Consider the following 22,226-nt stretch of genomic DNA (forward strand, 5'->3'; position numbering starts at 1 on the left):
TAACATCAGCACTGCGTTACGAGCACTCATCAACATGTACAAAATACAAAACAAATAGCATTTGTTTTAGGAGGCTCAGCAACACAGGAACTCGAGCACAGCTCCCCCAGAGCCACCGTGTGCCCAGCAATGACTGCAGCTCACAGAGCTGACAGCTGTGGCCCTGGCTGCGTCCACCCATGAGCTTAAACCACAATCTGCAAGCAACGCCTCTGCCCTCAACAAAGTGTACGACATGTTCACAAGTAAACACACATGGAAGCGATCAAAAGATGTTCAGCTGTGGCTTCTGCTGTGATTTATATACCCAGCAAGGATGATGATGGTCATGTTTCAAAGAGGTGAAAAGTCACGTGGATAATTTATTTAAAGAAACAAGATTTAAATGATTTCTTATATTATCTCCCCCTTCAAAAAAATGGAAAGAAAGAAAGGAGAAAATAAAGAAGGAAAGAAAGGAGTAGAGAAGGAGAGGAGGAGAGTAGGAGGAGAGGAGGAGAGGAAGAGGAGGAGAGGAAGAAAGAAGAAAAAGAGGAGGAGAAGAAGGGAGGGAAGGAGGAAAGAAAGGACATTTATGCCAGTATGTCCCCTTGCAACAAAGGGTTTCTGACAAAAGCACCACAAAAGCAGTTTATATATTAGCTGAAGGAATAAATGACAGTTCCATTCCTTTTCTAAACGACCTAACAAAATAACAGAATAACAGCAAAAAGAAATTTCAAATGGACAAAGAATAACATCTGCTACATGAAGGGGGAAAGTAGTTTAAATACTGAGCTAAGTGAATCCTCCAGACATCTCCCTTTGGGGAAGAGAAATCTGACCCCGAGAAATAAATAAAAGTCACCCAAAAAGTGAACAAAAGAGGTGTTTGAAAATAACAGAACACCATTCATCGCAGCTAACGACTTGTTCATTATGAGTGATGATGGATAAAGACTTCTCACGCTGAGATGAAATCAAGATTTATATGCATTGTTTCCTCTCCCAACTTGTGGGAAGATCATCATCATTTAATTCTATCTCTGCGGCCAGTGATGGGCATCCAGAGAGCCGGTTATCAAACGGCGCAGTCAGCTGGCAAAAGCCGGGACGTGCAGTTGGCACATCTGGACGGAGCCGCCGCAGCAGAGGGTGAACAATGGCTCCTGGCCAGCAGCCAAAGCTGGCAGCCGTGCAGGGCTCAGCCCCCCCAGCACACAGCACTGCTCTGCGTGGGCTTTCTTCTTTTTTTTTTTTACGAGAATCAGATTTTCATTGCTTCATTCAATTGCTCTCCTCTGCCATTTTTTACAGCTCTTATCGTTCCCTTGGAATATGGCCTTGAGACAGCTCATCCGTGTCCTTCGCTGTGTTATCTCTTCTAACTTTTATTAAAACTTCAGCTTTCATCTGAAGATAGCTAATTAAATCCATGACAGATTATAGACTCGTTTAAAAACTGCTCCAAACTACCACTTCCAAACAGAACGGGGTTTATTTTCTTTTCACGTGGTTAAAACTAAGGGTATACAAGGAGGTTTCATTCATTTACAAAGACAAGATCTGTATCTTTACCTAGTATATAGATAGGTTTATATTAAAGTTCCTTTGTTGCGTGACAAAGCTCAGAGCGATTTCTCACAGTAATTATTCCTTGCTGCTGGAAAGATCTCTCAGCCTTATACTTCTGAAGTATATGTACTAATATATATGTGAATGTGTATTTATATCTGGGAAAAGCACTGCTGTAAAACATAAATGCCAGTACTGTAAATTGTCCTTTTCTAAATGTTGGTATGTCTCAACTATGATAGTACTGTTTTAACAACACTGTGGAAAGTCATTTTTTCTCTAAAAGGAACAACTATTTATTTAAACAATGTAAACTCATATCAGGTAGAATTTTCTTACATAAATTAGAAATACAACAATTCAATCAAGGACTGGCCTTACTGTAATGCCTCCCATCATCTCAAGCTGCCATTGGCTGGACTTGAGCAGAAACATCTTTATTACTGCAAAGAAATACTTGCAGTAATGGATACGCTGTTTTGCAGCAAACATTATGCAGTTTCTCCACTGCCTGCTTTCTGGCAGCATCTGGATCCCAGACCTGCGCACAGAACTGCTTTGGAGTGGTGCTGGAAATCACAATACCCACTGAAAAAATGGTGCGCTTTTCACAACAGCTAAAAAGTGATACAAAATATCCTCAGGAAAAAGCACTCTATCCTCTAAAAAATGCAATAAATAACCCACCTGAGCCTCTCTGCGATCCTTTCCTTCTCTTTAAGGCTTTTTGCAAGATATCTTTCATGGTGACCTTCATACTGTCCACCTGAATAAGTGAGAATCCATGAGCAGCATTTCTGCAAGACAGAGGTACAGACATTTTTACTAAATGCATCATCTGGCAGCTCTCTGCAATTCTTGTTTCTTTCAAGCAAAGTACTTTTTAGGAAAGGCAATGAACAGATCTGTGTTCTAAAAGTGAAGTGAAAAGGAGAATCCCAGAACACCTCCTTTGAAAGGCAGGGACAGAAAAGGAGAAAATGGATTAAGATTCAAGGTGTGCAAGGATTTTCCTAATTTATCTTTATTTTTGATCAATTTGTGTTCATCATTAGAAACGAAAAATGAGCAAATGAACACAGGGAGCTCCTCCAGGACCCGTTATTAAGTATTTCCTAGGCGTTTTGCAGCGCATACCAGAGAAACAGTTTGCAATGTCATCTTCATACACGTCCCAATGGCAGATGTAGCAAATCATTAAGTAGAAATGGAAGAACAACACTCAGAGAAGTAACAGCAGCTTTTCAGCAATGTTAGTGCATTGCATTATTCTACATGCAACTTTTTGACATGTTTATGTAACCGTTGTGGCACAAAACCTGGGGGAAAGGCCTCTGCCAGCAGGGCAGCATCCTGGCTGTGTCCCACACAGCTTCACACCTGGAAAGGCTTAAAGCAGCACATGGGTGGGCTATGGAAGATACCAACTGGCAGATACTGAAAGTGGCATCACCAGGGAAGAGGATGACAATATAATAGAAGAGCCACTGGATTAATATATCAGTGGATTTTGCCCTAGACCTTACAGTCAATCTCTGCTCATGTCAGTAGATGTCACTGCAGACAGTTAGCACAGAAATTTGAGAGCTGCTAGGCACCCACAGGGAAAGATCTGCGCTGCACAGAAAAAATTGTTTTGCAAAGCTATTTAGACAGGAGGAGGAACATTTTATCTGGCAACTGAGAATTCTAATCAGGGAGCGGAGCTCTCTGTGTGCATCACAGCTGGAGTATTTTAAAAGCAACTGGCAGTCAAAAGCAATCCAAGCAACACAATCGCATCATTAAAAACAAGAGCACATTAAATGTCACTTCCAGACACAAACACGGGGAACACGAGTTTCAGCTCCAATTGCTCCAGACGCAGCCCCCAGTTCATGCCGAGACATGGCCAGTGTGGGCAGCGAGAGCCCCCAGCACGCACCCATCCCTTTCTCCCAGTCGCCCTGTCTGTGCATGTCCTGCTCCTCTGCCCTTACAGACACCAGAGCTGTGAGCACACTGTCCCCCTGCACGCACTCCCAGCACAGCACAACAGGGCGGCTATGGGCCAACCTCTGCATGGGAGGCCTCACCCCAAGCAAAAGCCTGACTCCTTGGCTTGTGCCTTCGCCACCAGCACAGCACGGAGCCCTGGCTGGCGCTGGGCCCACTGGGAGCTCTGTGGCCGCAGCCCGGCCCCCTCCCCGGCTGCAATCTCACCAGGATTTCATTCCCGATTCTCTTTGTTCCCAGAAAAATGGAACTGCCTAACAGCCCCAAATGGGTGTTCTCTGGGCCATTTGTAACTCTTACACATCTCCAAACCAGCATACCCAAGCTTCTCACACACCTCCTTTCTTCCCCCCTTCTTTAGCTGTGTGTTTTTTAACACAGTGACGAGCACACCGTTCTGCATGAGAGTACCATCGATTTCCACGGCTGTGAGAGTTCAGCCCTACAGCCTCAAGGTTCAGAAGCTCTGGCTGACACCACACAGTAAGCAGGGATCTTCCCAACCTCTCTTTGTTGATAAGCAAATCTGTCCTCAGCCTGGTACCGTGAACTGCCAGATGCCTGTGAGCTGGGTGGCACCAGATGCCTTCTGACCCTCCTGGCAGTCAGAGCCCTGGCCCACAGCCTCACCCGGCACCGCACTGACTGCTGGGCTGAGTTCAGTGCGTTGTTTAAAGCGGAAATCTTCCATAGAACCACACTGTCCTTACAATAAGGAAGCGACCCTTTCCATTTATTTTGAAGACATGATGTTTATCTTCAAGCACTGGAAGCGCCCAAAGGCACACAGAGAGAAAGGCACTTGTGCTGCCAGACAACTCATAGGATGCCTTGCAGCACCACAAGGTTTCCAGAGCACTGCAACCAAACTGCAGGAAAACAAACCAAAACACTGCAGAAAAAAAGAGAACAAAGGCAAAGAATGCCTTCCAAGAGAAGCAAAATCCTACTTTTTCTTTTTTTCCTTCAGTAGGAAATGCTTTTGCACTGAGGTTTCTCAGAAGCAGCCGGGTGAGCTCCCATGCCACAGATCCACCTGGTTCCGGTGAGCTGAAGCACTGCTGGACCACATCAGGCTGTGCACTAAGACAGATCTGGAACCTCCCAGAAACAGAGAACTGCCTTTCAGCTCCTGACACTTGAGCTGTTAAGGAGCACAGGCCGGTGTTGGTCCTCTCGCATTTCAGAGCATCCCGACTCGGTCAATTCTTTCTATTGAGCAGCTGGCCTGAGAACTGTCAGCCTGATTTTCCTGACACTCTATTACTAAATCATGCCTGAGCCCTGGCCGTTCTTTGTCTCAGAAGCTGGATCTCATCCCAGAACGATCTTTAAAAGTTTATTTTACCGATCAAAGCAAAATAAGAAAAACCTCTGTGTTTTACTATATTTAGTGTGCTGTCCAGTAAGTGAGACTTTGGCAGGAGCAATGAAATGTAAAGCGCACTCCACATTCGTAAACTTTTGGATATTTGCTCTGGAGCACAGCCAGCAGTGTTAGAATTGCCAGGCAGAGTTCAGATCACCGTTCCTCCTCTCCTTCACTCCAGTTCAACAAGCAGGCCGCACTCTTACCCCTCACAGCACAGCCTGGGGGCTGACGGTTGCTCAGCACCCCTGGGTCAGTGCTGGCCCTCGCCTTGTGCTGCAGCCCCACTGCCCCTCTGCTCTGGAACATCAGCAGCCCACAGCAACATGCCCACAGCAGCTCTGGAGGAAACACGTCCCTGTGCACCATGCCAGCCTTGTCCCGCTCTGCAACAATGGTGTGCACGACTGTCCTCACCCAACCTAACTCCAGCATTTCCTTAATTACCATTATAAATTACATATGTTGTAGCTTATTCTTCTCAATGCTACACGCTAGGAAGCAGAGCAGAAAAGCGGATGCCATTCTACCAATTAAAATTGCTCCTTACAAATTAGAAGCCAAAGAGACTCCTTAGCTTGTATTTTCTGTCATTTTGCACAAACATACCTGGGTGACAAGGTTAAATCAAGCAAAGGAAATCCCTGGCACTTATCATCCACAGGCATTACTGATAAATCGTGCAGTGGAGGAATAAAGGATTACCTTCTGTATTTTTTCATTACACTTTTCTTTTGTTACAGAATACATAAATCCATTGTGGCACAATGTAATATGTATCATCGTGCTACACCTGTGGACGTCTCATAACGGCTGCCATGTCTGTGCAGTCAGGAATGATAAGTGAACCACCCGTGAATGTTAATGATAGTGATCATTCTGCGGTAACTTGGCTTTCCATCTTCTTTTACAGCCTGAGAGCTGGAGCCAGGGTGGCAAGGTTCAGGAGAGGAAAAAGAAAACAAGAGGAGAGGCAATGGCTGCAGCAGGCACTGCTGGGGGAGGCGGCAGCAAGGCCTCTCTGTGGGTGCAAAAAAAGAAAGAAATACCTTTTTGAAGATGAAAGGCTTCTGGTCTGAATGAGAAGCAAACTCTTCCAAAAGCTGTCTTTCCAATCAGTTTTCTTTTTTTTTTTCCTTTTTTTTTTTTTTTTTTTTTTAATTCTGAGTCAGAATTTAGAGCACTTCCATGGCTGGCATGGCTGAAAGTGTCCAGGAATGATGAGTAATGATCTCAACTTGAGCATCATGGAATCCAAGTTAAGACTAAAAATCCCAGCTGATGTAATGTGCTTAACTTAAGCAGGGTAATTTTGAAGATGAAGTACATAGTGATAAGAACCTGAGTGACTATGCCAGTCACAGGTTGAATTCTGAGCCTAAATGATTTTGCCACTGCGGATCTAAGGTTAGCCTTGCATAACCCTGTGCTTTTGAGTTTAACTGGCTGCATTTTGACACTACTAGAGGCTAACATAAGACACGTCAGCTTCCTCCAGCACCTTCCTCAGGGCACCCTACCCCTCCCCATTTGCTTGCCTGTGGCCGCATCCTCTTCACTTCACACCTATGTTAACTTTCTTAAATTTGCATTTCACAAATATTCTAAAATACATTTTGCCAACTACCTCCACCCAGGTGAAAACCGGTAAGAGACTTTTTCTGGGGAGCACTTCTGTAAGCTAAGTTACAGGCATTTCAAAGCTTGGAACTGAATCTGTAAATGTACTACGAAAGCCTGGTATTTTTCAAACGTTTCACACCTTAATCTATCAGCTATAACAGTGGTACCGCTATGAAAAAATATATATAAAATAGTCAAAGCAACTTAAACGTAATATTAAAACAGAAAAAGGCGCTGCAGAGCAGAGGAACCGCATGCCAAATTCCATCTATGTGCCAACTGGCAGCTGAGTTACAACTCCTAGAAACACCATTAGATACTGTACGTCAAGTCGTGATGATAAAATTTCCAAGGAAAAAGCCCTAAATGGTAGTACAGATTTATTTTAAGCTACCTTCGTTCAAAGCCTTTCAGGTATTACTTCATCATCCCAAGGAGTCTGCATTTACATGAATGCAGTGCTTTGTTTGACTCCTTCTGACAAATCATATTCGACATCAAAGAGGATTGTTTGAGAATGCCATGTTTGACATTGGACAAAGTACTCCTTCCCACAACAGACATTTTCCAAAAGCATAACTCGCTAGACTAATGGGCAGTTAGGAGCCAGAATGACTGCCCTCCGTCTTCTCCTTGTGTAACTTTGCCAGAGTCCTTGGAACTTGCCAAATTCGGTCATGCCTGCTTAGCTTGCTCGACTGATTGTGCCAGAAAAGAAAATAAGACACAGATGTATTTGAGCTCTTTGAGATGCCAGTAAGAGAGACAGCTAATGGCTTCATTTCGACCCTCCCCTACCAGCTGGGCACAGGTGGGGGGATAATGAGGTCCCTCTCCCTAATCAAACTCAATTATTTACTACTCTATATAACCACAAAGACATTCAAATTCAGCTCAGAATATAAAACGCACTGTGGGCTACTTCCAGCCACTGCCACTGGGTATTTATAACTAACTCAAGTGACTACGAGTTTGCCTTGGCAGGAGTTTAAGTGTATAAAGTTCTGCACACTGTTTCTGCTCAAATATGTCCTGCTGAAACGAGGTCCCTGGTGAGGTTCCATAACTGTCAGCTCAGAGACTGCACAACATCTGAGAATACATCCAACATGCAGGATGGGTGAGATCTGAAATAAAACCTATGCTTCATTAGGAAGCTTCTCACAGGCACCAAGTTTTTGCAGCAGCGACTCAATATTAATAAACATTACAAGTCATACGCCTGACATGGCAGCAGCTGAAATACTTTAGAATAAGAGGGGACAAAAAAGATGCAAAGTATAAAAACAGAACTACACACACTGGTTTGATGAAAGAGAAGGAAAGTAGGAAGATGTAGAATTTAAATCCCTATAACAATGAGGTGGTCCGTGCATTTAAACTCACAGTACTAACAATCTTTTGATCAAGTAGTTCTCTATTCTAGGAGACAGACTAAAAGTTCCAACAGTAATCTATGTTAACCGCATACACGAGTACAAGCAATTCTGAGTTAACACGTGGGCATAAGAAATCTGTCAGAAAGGTACCTTTACTTACAATGCAGTTACACTATTTCCGATCTGCAGGACATTCCAAGCCAGAGCACAGAGGACTCACAAGAGCATACATCATGTCAAAGATTTCACATTCCTTTTCCAAGCTTTGCAGCTGGACCTTAGCCCTGCTACCAACACCACTCATAGAACTGGATCCTTATGCAAACTGAATGCCCTGCCCCTCTATGAGCAAGGAAGGGATGTGAAATAAAAACAGGCTGAGGAAAGAAAAAGGTTATTTTCTAACACTCAGGCAAAGTGAGTCTACTAAGTGAGACATATTCATAGTAAATTTGCTTTTTCTTTGCTTTAGTGCTCACACAGTTCACAGGTTGGAGTCACACCACATTTCATAGCAGTGTAGATGGAACTCACGAGATTTTTAAAGGCCCCGAAAGATTTAATTTTTCTAAGAAGAGGCTACCAAACCCTGGAGCTCTTTACAACACTCTGAGTCTCTGAGATTTTCACACTGCTCTGCCACAGCCAGTACCATTCAGCCTTATGGCTGCTTCTGTTCGTGCAGCTGCTGCAGGTCAGTCCCACGCATTTTTCTGGAGCTACCTAATAAGCACCTCTTAATTTGCTGTGCTGTTTTTTGTAACAGCTGCACCAATGCTGGAAGTTAAGAGGCAGCAGACACATTTGTGCATAAAGGAAAACGGAGAACATTTGCACAGTCACTTTTGGGCCTGCTTAAAACAGACCTGTAAACATTAAAAAGGGAATTGAAAAACCTCTGGTTAAAATCAGCAAGCAACTCTTCGTATTTCACTACAGTACTTCGCAAAACAGCAAATAAAAATATTACTTAAAGGATGACTTGTCAGAAAAAAATCAATAGCAATCAAATTCATGGCAGTAGCATTGACTCTGGAGAAAGGCATGTAGAAAGAGAGATTCCCTCTTTCCGATAAAACATCCAGCATTCCTCAGTCAGGTGGAAGAAATTAAACCCTGCAGTTCCAGACAGAGGAGCCATTGCCTGCACACTGCACAAACTAAAGGAGGACTTGCAGAGTGACTGTTAGCAGTGATTTGGTGAAATAACTATGGCCATCTGAGTTTAAAAACAGAGTGCAATAGTTCCACGTTCTCCACACTGACCACAGACAGAAGCGCTCACTGAGCTCTCTGCACACTCAGCCCACCACAGGCTCACTGCCCATTTCTGCCAGCCCTGCTTCCCCCCACCCGCCCACTGTAGCACGCCTCCAGAGGGCTGTAGATACATGGTCTGCTCAGTTCAGATGAAGAAAAATAGGGAAGAAAAACCGTACCGTGGTTGTACGGTTCACATCCATACTCACATTCGGACAAAGAGCGACTGTTTTGCTGCCAGGCCGGGAGAGGAATACTTTTCAACCAACGCCAGGGTGCTGAAGCCAAACTTGTGAATGGGTTCGTTGGAATCCAAGGGTGGGAAATCTGTGTCAACCTCACCATCGTCCTCAGCAATATGGAGGCAGTAGGCACTGACGTTGTCGCTGAAACAAAGCAGAAAATGGGTCTGTTTGGGAAGGAAGCTACATGACCAGCTCAGTTCAGCAGATCAATGTCAGTTGATCTAATAAGCACACACACTTCATATAGAAGGAATGTACTTAAAAGCCACTGATGGCACACAGGTACATACGCCCCAAGGTATTTTGGTACTACAGAGTAAGGCAGCAAGTCTCACTCCATCACTGATAGAACTGCAAACAAACAGGAGCAACAGGGACTGAACTCCAAGGTCAGGAAGTGTTTCACGACTTCACAAAGCTGGAGGTAATACTCCCCACTTGTGAAAATACGCTTAATTACATGGCTGTTAAACATTACCATTAAAGACAAGCAGCGTCTTCCTGTCTCACTCATGTCAAGTAACTGCAAAAAGAATTACTGAACATGCCCTGGAAAAGTAGGGGGCACTCTCAGGATTGTTAACAGTGGAGTAAACAATAGTTAAGAAATAAACTGCAGGAGAAGTAAAACTCTGTTCAACACAGTAACAGTGATAGTAGAAAAGCTGCCACTTCCAGATATCTACAGGCCCTAGCGACTAAAAGCAGTTACAAACCAGTACAAACTAACAAGCAAGAGCCAAGTAATGCCAGTTTTACACAGAAACATCATGAGGAAAAAATAAAGGAAAATATAAGCCTATTTTCTTCCTACATACTAAATTCCACAGGAAAACAACAAAGTTTGTACACCAAATATAGACTTCATTACTAGTAATATCTGGTTAACGCTGCCTCAAAAGTTCATATTTAAATTGGAGCTGAAGTTAAGTATTCTCTTACAAAGCTGCCAGCATTCAGGCATTTTGCATTGTGTTAAAGTACTGAATGTTCACGTGGCAATATGTTTCTAAACTCTGCAGTTTAAATTTGGAGTTTTAATTGCATGATTGATGCTTACATTAATTAATTGCAAAGTGTATGCTAATTGTTTAATTGGTCGCTTGATCTATATAGATCATTTTTTGAATTAAATGAGTTGATTTACAAAGTTTATTGATTGGATGTGACAATGAATTATTTCGCTGACTACCTGATTTGCAATTTTCTCAATTAATTCACAAACCTTTGGTTGCAACTGTGCTTTATTGAGAGCGCTCAGTCCAGGTGATCTATAAGCACCTTGTCACGGCTAAGATATTTATTACATGAAACAGGTAACAAGGATGTGTTACTATTAATGTGTGCTGTACTTTTGCTTACAGAAAGGTAGCCCAGCAATGTTTGCCACTGTGAATCCTGATAGTCATGCAGTACTATTAAAAAGCCTTCCACGAGGCTCTGGACTGCTCTGAAGAACCAGCGCTGCTGCAGAATTAATTTTTAACTACAAAAGCACTTAAGTGACTTTTTGGAAACTGATGAAAGTTGGCACTGGTGACAGAATTCATACAGCAGTAGCACTCTGAAATAAACAGAGGAAGCATATCCAGGTGGGAGATGGCGTGCTTCTCATTGCTGCAAGTCTTTTGAGGAACAAGAGAAGCATAAGAGGTTGTGAGTAACAGATGCAGCTGATCCTCCCTACGTTGTGAGAATCACCTGGTGTGATTTTCAGGTCCTTCTCTGATTCTATTTGGATTTCTAGAAACAAAACACAACTGCATGTGCTCATTCCATCCAGTTCAACATAACTTCAAAGCTACCCGTCGTCATGAGACCCTGCAGCCTGAACAGCCCCCCTCTGCCTGCCTTCCCACAGCTGTGATCTGGGCCTTACACTGCTTATTTCCTAACCTATTTGCTTGACAGAATTCTTCTCTGTGCAGCCTGATGTGCACTTAAAGCTCTGTATAAATCAAGCTAACATTTTCATTTGGTACTTGACCCATTTGCATAATTCTCATTAAATCCAAAGGGACATACAGCCATGCAGGCAGCAAACGATGCTCAGTGTGGCCTCAAAGCGATCCAAGTGCCAAAAAAGGTGGTGGTGAAACCAACTTATCTTCCACCAATTATACTGAAAATACATAATGTCTGTTACATCTCATAAATTTAGGGGGTTACAGATGCCTTCGAATATGGAGTACATTCCTGAACATTAACACAGATTGAATAACAACTTTGAGATCTACTTATTCTGATGAGAATTCATCTACAGTCAAATCAATCCTTGCTAAAAGACAGGGCAGTCAGCAATGCTCAACAACCAACCAACCAACCAAACCAAAGATGGAAAAAATGATGAAGACAAGAGAAATAATTAACAGCTACACAAGAAAAGCTTCTTGGAATCTGGTGGCTCTTCCCCTGTCTCAGAGCATTTGCATCTAGATTCTCAATGACTGCTGCCAGACTGTCTTGAGGAACTCATGACTGTACTTATTTTATTTTACTATTTCCATCCTGAGATTTGATTACATCAGACAGCCTCCCTGATGACGATCACTCTCTGACACATCATAACACCTTATCCTTCAAGGCAGACACAGTGAAATCCATTTTGCTGGGGGCAATTGTGTTTCATGCAATGCTACTCATTGGCATTGTTCCACTTGAAGTATGCTGTGCTCCTGAAAAATATGTGTGTCCAAAGATTGATATTAGCAGTATCTTAGTAATTAAAAAATAAACTAATCATACACAGGGGACGCTACTGAATTTAAGATATAATGAGCAGAAATTAACAGCAAATGAAATGGCACCATCTGTAAATAATCGTATATTTCTTCTCCACTTAAAAATAAAAATAAAAATAAAGGAGGCCAAACCGAAGAGCTTAACCTTCAAAACACCCCATATGTCCATTCAGAATCGCTAAGAAAAGCCCTACTTCCAAGGCAACAATATCAATGAAACTGTTTCCTAGAGGTTGCTTTCCTGTGCTGCCCTATTTCTACTAACTGGGGATGAGCTGAACCTCAGGATCCTACAGGAGGGTGGTTCAAGAGACTTCTCAATACGTTCCCTTTCCAATTACAACTGTGCTACAGCAGAAGAGAGAACCACTGAGTTCTCAAATACTTCAAAGTTCCTGAAAGAGCAGAACAGGGTAACAAAGGGAGAACATTCATCAAACATTCCAGGAAAAATGAAAATGCAAAATATTGCCAGCTAATACCACTTATCAATCCAAATGGTTGCTCTTCTTCGCACCTCAGACATTACCTACTAATAGCTTTTACCAATAACTCTATAACAAACTGTCTTAAGGAGCTTTTTACACTTTATGACCCAGCAAAAAAAAAGTAGTATTTCCTCGTGTATTACAGAACTGTTCTAAAAACAAAGATACGGGGAGGAGCAGAACCTGCTTCACACCCTCCTTGTCCAATGGCCATGATGAACTAACAGAACCTGCTCAGCAGTCCTAGTTCTCCAGCACGACAAATCGAAACCATTACTTAGTCACAAAAATAAATAAAAATCAGGGGCATGGTGTATTGCAGTGAAGAGGTGGTGAGCAATGATTATCAAAGATTCTCCATGAATCTAAAGGAGTCCTCAGTGAGAGGAAGCAGAGGAAGAACGCGGGTACCTTCTCTCGAAACAAACAAAAGGAGGAATGTACAGAGGAGTTCTGTGCCCCATTTGTCACTCTTGTGATCTTAGCCGCTATGAACAGTATAAAAAATAGATGGGACGTAGAACATGCCTCCACGATGCCAGAAGAGATAGGTTTTATATTACTTTTACACAGAACATTTTGAAATTATGATTCATTTACAGCTCCGTGGTTTCATACGCTTATCACTATACAGTGCTCAGTAGTTTAACTGAAAGAGAAATGGATATAGATGTACGTGTATTTCTCAAAAGGAAATACAGACAAATGTGTAGGTGGTTTCTCTAAGATTTATCTACAAGAATATTGACATGAAAATTTATTTTGTTATGCAAAAATGCTGCAGAGGAGAGGAGAAAATTAGAGATCAAGAGGTAGTAAAGAAAGAACATTACTTCAGTTTTGGTTCCCGTCCCTCACTTGTATATTGCCAGCATATTAGTCCAATCAGGTCATGCACCTTGGCATTTGCTATCGTCACAACTGTCATGGGCTGCAGTTTGTCTTGGTTTGCATGCAGTGGGAGGTAGACATCAATTTTTTTGGTTGCCGTGGTACCAACATGGCCCTGTTGAGAAAATACATTTCATTAGAATGTATAAAGAAAAAGTATGACAGAGCTAGTACAAAATCTGGCACGGGTAGAGTTCTCCTCACTAATAAGAGCAAAATACTCTGCAACGACTTAAAACTGAAAGAAGTTTGAATGCTTAGGTTCTAATTCATTTACTGCCATTTAATGTACCTGCAGGAGCAATACCAAAGATTTCTATAAGATTGGCTGATTTCTATATAAGAAGTCTGAACTTCACTGCAAGGTTCCACAGTCTCGCAGGAAATAAAGAGAAAAAAGAAAACCACCTGTAGAAACTACCAGGCCTGCCTGCAGATACAACCGAACAAGACATGAACCTGCAGCTCCGAGGCGCGAGCAGCCAAGCAGCAGCAGCTGGGAGCAGCACAGGCACGGTGCCCACTGGTGGGCCGGCTGCACAGACCGGCTGCAAAGCTGCACTGTGAGCGCTGCTAAGAACCAAACGATGCTTGGCCTCACTTTGCCCAGAGAACTGATAACACCTACAGCTGAAATCTTTTAAACAGACAAAAGACTGCACGTTCTGACACCCCTGTGGAAAAGCACCCCTGGTGTAACTTGTACGTCTCCATCTGCACACACACAGAGGCCTTGAGAGAGGAAAATATCATTAGAATTATGCACCAGGAGTATTAAGTAACCGAATAAAAGGATCCCAAACTGTAAATCTACAATGAGAGTATGGAACAGGGAGTTAAATGCAACGTGCTTATTTCAATATATTGTTAAAAACCATTTGATCCCTCAGCGTGATTATAAATTAGAGAAATAATAGGAATTTAAAGATTAGAGTTATTCTTACTAGCACAGCTGAAAGTATTAATTAAATCCATTCAAATATAATTGCTGTTTTATTTTAATAAAGCATTTTTGTAGGGTGGTGACCTCCCCTTCCCACATGGTTCAGGTAAAGAAACTCAGTTTACTCATTTAAAACAATGCATCAGGCTTTGCCCCATCTTCTGTGGGAGTCACCCAGCTGCTACTTCACACTGTAGGTTTGGATAAGCCCTGCCAAGGACAAGCACGGGGAGGCCGGCAGATGTCCACGTGTGTGTTCGTGTGGGGGGGCTCTTCTCAATTTGTAAATAAAAGGCATTTTCTTAATGTGATCACATTAACTCCAGGTTGATCACCTCCCCAGCTTTTAAGCACACCTGCTGCTCCCAGCTCTCCCCACAGCAGCCTGGCTCTCACTCACACTCAGCACAGCAATTCATACCAATTGGGATGCCAATCCCTCTTTAAGCACTGGGAGCAACACCGACAGTGCCACAACTGCCACGTGGTTAAAAGCATTATTACCATCTTCAGAATGTTTAAAAACAAGAACAACAACAAACAACAGTGAATATTTCTATGCATTAAAAGTGCAATTGCCATGAGAGATTAAAGAGGCCAAAGCCTGAGATTTAAAGGCTGGTTAGACTTTCTATTAATAATGAGAGCATTCTGTGTCACATTAGGTAAGAAAAATCAGCAAGGCCTATAAACACATGGGTCATGTCTTGGACTGATCAATCACTAAGTCAAAGGGCTGGGAGGAAATCTCTATTACAAACGGATGTGTTTTATTACAAATTGATTATGTTTGTTCTGAAACAGCCGTAGAAGTCCAAAGCACCAGGTAACCATTCACAGGGCTGAACGAATCCATACTTAGTCCGATCCTGCAAAACATTAATTGTGCAGAAAGTCCCACAGAGCTCAATTACCACCCATGCCACACTTCTCGGGTCTGGTGTGGCAGGTGGAGGGGAGCAGGCTGTTGGATTCAGTGGTGAAGAATCAAAGATCTGGTCACCATGGATTCAACCCCTAACAAAGTGTGGAGTTTATACTCTGCTCATAGTCACTTCTGGAGGAGAGACCATTCAGAACCTGATTACAGACACTCCTAGAAGCATAATTATGTTTTTTTCTCCCAACTAAAAACGGTATTCCAATGTAAATGGCTGAGGAGACCCAGAAGATGAAGTGCGATTACCTATACTCAAAAAGGCAGCAGCAAACTTTATTAATAGATCCTGTATAAAATTCAATGGAAAATCTATTCAGGGCCAAGGGCCTTACTATTTGGAGTTTCCTTAATAGCTTCCAATAAATCTGGGAAGCATAAAGGGGCCGTTAAATTAACATTTTCCTGATCTGTCACCTGTGGCACAGTTAATTTGTCAAAAAATTCTTTTAGCTTGTCACTGGACACTGCATATTCTGACAAATGAAGTCTGGAATAAAATTGACAAAATATCTCGTTAATTTTCTAGGAAATCAGAAATCTGATTCCATTAAGCTTTTATTGTTAGTAACGTTACATTCCACCAGTCCTTTAACGAAGCCAAGAGTAACTGAATGCACGCAAAACACATATGAACCACAGAAAATTCTCTTACTATTATAATTAATAGATTCTCCAGTGACTACCTACCGCTTTCATTCTGATCTTCAGGCAGTTTTAGCTTGCATGACCATAACATCTTCAGCTCACCACCCCAAGCAGGAAGAACGTTTTACCATCCACCACATGGCACAGCAATTCATGTGGACACACAGCCCTGAGACAAACATGTGTGGGTACCACCTCCTGTCACTGCTAACACACCTAACACACTGTGCACACACGTTTCCCTTTGCTCCCTGCCTGCAGAGCCCTCCATGCACTGCTAGCACCCTGGAGCTCAGCACTGCTGTCCTTGCTGCTGCTGGACACAAGCTGCAGTTATGTCCATTATTTGCAGTGCCTGAAAAGTATCATCTTCAGAATTCACAGATTTTGTTTTCTTCTTTTTATTACTTTAATTAGCAGATCGATGCATATTTTTGCACTTTGACAACAAAACATGAAAGCAGCAGCAGCTACAGTAAGCTTAGGAGAATTATGGTCATTAATAAATAAACGTTTGAAAGAAGCTAACAGTAGTAGTATTTGTTGGGCTAATTAGAAGAAGCTAAGTGACACCACAGCACACACGTAAGTTTCTGCTTCCAGACATGAGAGTGAAGAATATGATAGGTAACCCAAACCACGAATTACAGAATCACACAGAATCACAGAATTATAGGGGTTGGAAGGGACCTCTAGAGATCATCGAGTCCAACCCCCCTGCCAAAGCAGGCTCCCTACACCACGTCGCACAGGTAGGCGTCCAGGCGGGTCTTGAATATCTCCAGAGAAGGAGACTCCACCACCTCCCTGGGCAGCCTGTTCCAGTGCTCCGTCACCCTCACCGTAAAGAAGTTCTTGCGCACATTCGTGCGGAACTTCCTATGCTGGAGTTTCAGCCCATTGCCCCTAGTCCTGTCCCCACGCACTACTGAAAAGAGACCAGCCTCGCCACTATAGCTCCCACACCTCAGGTATTTATAAACCTGGATCAAGTCCCCTCTCAGCCTTCTTTTCTCAAGGCTAAACAGACCCAGTTCCCTAAGTCTCTCCTCGTAGGGGAGATGGTCCAGGCCCTTCACCATCTTTGTGGCCCTCCGCTGGACTCTTTCCAAGAGATCCCTGTCTTTTTTGTACTGGGGAGCCCAGAACTGGACACAGTATTCCAGATGAGGCCTCACCAGGGCAGAGTAGAGGGGGAGGATCACCTCCCTTGACCTGCTGGCTACGCTCTTTTTAATGCACCCCAGAATGCCATTGGCCTTTTTGGCTACAAGGGCACACTGCTGGCTCATGGCCAAAAAAAATTCTGCAAGAGAAAACCCGGGCAGAAATTTTAATAGGATTTCTGTCTGTATCTGTAAGATGTAATGTTTAATTACATTAACAATGGATACAGTTATGAGGGGAAACCACAGAACGACCTTCATTGGCTACCTACAGTTTTAGAAATATCTGACATTAAAAAATGTTCTGTAAGCAAATATGCTTGAAGTACGAACAGAAAACTGGAACGAAAGACACTTTAAACTACCAATTCCTCAAACACGGAAGTCTTTCTAAGACTTAAACTTCTGGTTACAGTCCCTGAGAAAACACAAACCTCCCCCCCCCCATACCAGGTGCCCTACAGCCAAACGGGTCACTGTGAGCCCTGGTGTTACTGCAGCTCATCAGGGGGACGTCCCTCACAAGGACAACTCATCCTCAACACGCTTCTGAAGCGCCCGCTTGGCAGGCAGGTCATGAAAGCCATTGAGAAAAGTCTGACTGCTGCGCCCTTCTCGCTTCTGAGCTGTTTTGCTGCACATCACAGTAGGAAATTAAAACAAAGTCCATAAACATTTCCTAGAGAAGAGTGATTAATTTTCAGCAATAATAATTTACTGCATCTTCCCGTACAATAGAGTTCTGTGACTAAATGTTATATCACTTTAAGATGAGATGTTCTAATGATATAATGCAAAGATTTTACTGAATCATTATTTAGTGGGAGTCATAAAAACCTCCAAAAATTAATCTTTCATGCACATCTAGCTTATCCAAAGTTAGCATTTAATTAGATGGCCTTGGCACAAATGAGCTTACTACTTTATTTGCTCAATCAGTATATGTCTCTTCAGTAATTATAATTAATTCCAGTCATTGACTCACCTCCCAGCAAACAGTGCTGAACATTACACAAAATGGAAACAAATGCTTTTCCTTCTACAAATGTACAATTTCTTTTTGCTTTCAAACCAAGAGGAACATCCATGCTTTAGGTGACAGGAGAGGAAGTTTGCTTTACAGTCCTACACATCACTTGCTCAAATACGCGTTCCAACAACAGAGAGGAAAAACACGAAGGGGAACGTTAATGTGAGTGAACATATTTCAAATACAACTAAAGGTTCCAACAGATCAGAGCACAGATGCTTATGGCAATATAAGAGACTGTATTTTTCCAAGATGACTACTGAAAATCTACGTTTTTTAACCTCTTAAAAAAACCAACTATTTTAATTATTTCCTCATCCAAAATAAGTGGGAATAGAACAGCCATACTCACTCTATATGAATTGTTTTTTCAGGGATGGGGTAGACAGTAAAGCTCACCTAAAAAACCCTGATTCATTTATATATATATATCAATATATATATATATTTAAGTGTCAATGACCAAGAATCTCAAAAGCTTTCAGTAAGAACGTGGCAGAAACCCTCACGCTGTAGTGCAGGCTGACACTACCAGCATATGGCTCAGAGAGAGCACACTGGCAGCAAAACAGGATGATGGATGCGCTTAGCAGCCCCAATATCTGAAAGCCACACTACATGGGAATGAAAAGGAGCTGCAACTAGTAGATTTTGGTGCGGTCAGTGAAGCAGCATCTAACATAATATGATGGTTAATTATTTAAAATAGAGTTTGTTCATTTCATTCGCAGAGTATCATAGCAGAACGGGAGAACAAACACGTTCAGCTGCAGACTGGAACACTCCCAGGCATAACACTGTGTCCGTATGGAAATACAGGGCACTTCTAGTCCTGTTGCTCTGCAACACAGCACACTGTGCGCTACTACGGGAAAATCAGAGTTCCATTTATTTCACTGGGTGGTTAACCATTATGGGTAATTTTCTTTACTATAGTAATCACACGATTACTTCTCTTTTTCTTAAGTCATTTATGGAGAATGCCATCGCTGAAGCCACCAGCGCAGCGCAGCGCAGCACAGCACAGCACACCCAGCACACCGCACTGCTATGGCAGCCCCCGCAGCTCGGAAGTGGCCCTTCCAGGTCAGCCCTCCCCAAGGTGCGGCTCTCCCTCCTCCCAGCTGCACCGCAGCCTCAGCAGACAGCAATGTAAAATTCCATTAACATTGTTAAATACTTAATTTATCTTATTTGTGCTGCCACTATTCATAAAAATTTAACCCGGTAATTTCCTGTTATACAAAGCATAACAAAGTATGAATATTTAACTACGAGGTAAATAACACTTTTTTATTCTAAATTGTTGACTTCACTTAGCATGTCTGCTTTGTAGAGCATCGCACTATTTTTCAATTAAAGGTCCAGATGTTTCAAAGGCTCCAGTAGGCAGCGGCAGTTATGAGAAATGCTTTATCTGCATTGCAACGATTGCTACAACATCAGCTCCAGGCTGCGTTCACATACTCATGTTTTATTCCAGCCCCCCTCCTAACGTACCAGTTAATTATACAACACACAGCTGAGAAACATAACCTCCAGAGCTGGACAGTTTCCTTCCATGCTTCTACCTGAACCATTTTTTATACGCACCTCTAAACTATGATTTACATATAAAGTCATTTAATCAAATTTCCAAAATTACTGCCTGCTCTTTCCTGGCATTCACTCCCACAATTAATAAATCTACACGAGTCTTGAGCGAGGAATAATACATATAATTCTTGTAACAGCATATTTCAATCATGTTAACATGTATTCATTTACGTGACTCACCTTAAATTAAAATCGTTTTATTCAAAGTGCTATGGATATAATTTCTTGTTATTATGTGGTTTTTTATTTTTCCTGACAAATTCTGTTTGAAACGGAGGGGAAAATCTATAGTCCCCTTTACAGCCCAGGCTTCAATTACTTTCACCGAGGTATCATTTTCAGGACAAATGGATCCAGTCCATCTTTAATCCTGCCACACTCAGCAGCATTTTGCCAGGAAGGAAAGCAGCTCCTGTGCAGCAGGTCAGCACAAGCCCTGCAGCATCACTGGAGTTAAACACGGCACTTGGAACTGCCTTTCTCCCAAGCTCTGTGCCAGCAGGGCTGGTGTGCACCGATCCACGGCAGCTCCAGCACTTCTGCTGAAGAATGGAAACAGGTTCTCAGATTTATCAAAATACAATTGCCACGGCTGCAACAGAAACGCATTCATTACCAGCAACTCCTTGGATTCTGTGCACTGAAGAAAAGGAATGGCCTACTTTAGGAGAATTATTTACATTTTACTTGGTGATACGCATTACAGTTTAATATGGAGGAACGGAGATATTCTCTGTAATAACAAAATGCAACAAAAACTTTTAATTAAAATCACACCATAAACATTATTTGTAAGTTAAAGAATACGCCGTGAGATTTTAATGAAGAGATGCTATTCAAAAGATAAATGTTTCTACAAATATTCAATCTTTGAACAGATCAGACTCTAATCCTATGCTTCTGTTGCACAAAGCAGACAGCTTAAGTTCCTCGAGGACATTTGCCAACCTTAGGTGGAACATTTTTAATACATCACCGTGTCACTTTTTAATGTGCCACAATCTATTAACCACATGGCAAACTAACAGGGATTTTTAAAATATGGGTTTTATAGCTTTGTGCTGGTGATTAATTAAATAAATAGCCAGCGTTTCACAAATCATCCCTCTAATTAGTCTAAAGCAGACACTTTGCATTCACCGGCATTATTGCCATCTGAAGCTCACAGAAGGGCAGTAGCGTCACGCCGCCGAGCCCGAGCACTCCCGAGCACACCGGCACCGCCGCCGGGCTGGCAGCGCACCACAGCCCGAGGCAGAGGTCCGACTGTCACAGGTGCTGCAGTCAGCTGGAACTTGACTCCAGCTGCTTGGAAAAGATGTTCTGTTTAATTATTCTCCCTCGTCCTGAAGGAAGCGATCGAGGTAACAAAGAAAATGGAGCTGTATCTGAAATTTGACCTAACGTCGCAAAGTCACATCTCGCAGAAAAGGGACAAATATTTAGGGCAGATGCTAGAAAAAATGGTGAGCTAAAAGATAACGGTTTCTGTCAAAACATTTCAAAGTCGAGGCTGCAACTAATTACATCCAGCCCATTCCAAGAAATCAAGCCAGGCTTATCATTAAAATGACTCAATTATTCTTAGAAAGAAAGAGAAAATCATCTGTTAAAACAGCCGGAAATGTCCTTGTTTTTGCCATGTGTATCTGGATAGAACATTTCCTCCTGCGCCCAAATTAAACTCCTCTTAGTTGATGTGCTCAAGCTTTACCACAGGCCCTTCTCCAACTATTACTAACTAGGATTTTCTATCCTGGAAGGCTTTCCTACAGAAATACACAGAGCAGCATTTAATGACATTACCACAACACCTTTTTCCCCCTCAGTTCAAAATCCACTGCAGACACTGAAGGTGACAAAGCAACGGGGCTACTCAGGAAGGTGGGACCTCATTTCCTCCTGTGCATTTTTCCTCAGCATCAGCACTGTGTGCACAGCTGGCCCAATGGGTGCATGAAGCCCTGGGGCCTGCAGCACTGCTCCGAGGCCAAGCAGTGGGCACAGGGCTATGGCACAGTGCACCCACCATGGGTCACCTCTGCTTGCTACGAGAGCAAAAAGTCATGAGACTAAGCAGCGCAGCCTTCAGAAAATGAGCCATGATAAATAGTCCTAGGGCTGGGCTGCACCAAAAAGAATTACATTGAATGTGACTTGGTTACACGACTTGTCAGTGAGGTGGTATGTCCATTTAATCAAACCAAATCTAAGCAATCGTGTTTCCAGCAATGTAGCCAAAGCATTTGCACTTCAAAGCTGATTAACAAAAGAGCAAACGCTCTTTTGGTGTACTCTGTCACATAACACCATTTGCTCTCCTTGTGCAACAAGCAGGAAGCCCAATTCCTGCACCCTTTG

The 22,226-nt window shown here is 42.6% G+C and overlaps 1 protein-coding gene across 3 annotated transcripts in view; it reads right to left on the reverse strand.

Moving 5' to 3' along the window:
- The window catches only part of MAPKAP1 (MAPK associated protein 1), an 85,265-nt gene that overhangs the window by 36,491 nt on the left and 26,548 nt on the right, over positions 1–22,226 (reverse strand). For all 3 annotated transcript variants that reach the window (XM_072352375.1, XM_072352376.1, XM_072352377.1), the window contains exons 5-7: positions 13,488–13,660; positions 9,390–9,566; positions 2,242–2,351 (exon numbers count right to left, since the gene is read on the reverse strand). In XM_072352375.1, the coding sequence (XP_072208476.1) occupies positions 2,242–2,351; positions 9,390–9,566; positions 13,488–13,660 (460 nt within the window). The remainder of the gene's footprint in view (positions 1–2,241; positions 2,352–9,389; positions 9,567–13,487; positions 13,661–22,226) is intronic.

Source organism: Excalfactoria chinensis, chromosome 18 (assembly GCF_039878825.1).
Source record: "Excalfactoria chinensis isolate bCotChi1 chromosome 18, bCotChi1.hap2, whole genome shotgun sequence".
NCBI classification, from domain to species: domain Eukaryota; kingdom Metazoa; phylum Chordata; class Aves; order Galliformes; family Phasianidae; genus Excalfactoria; species Excalfactoria chinensis.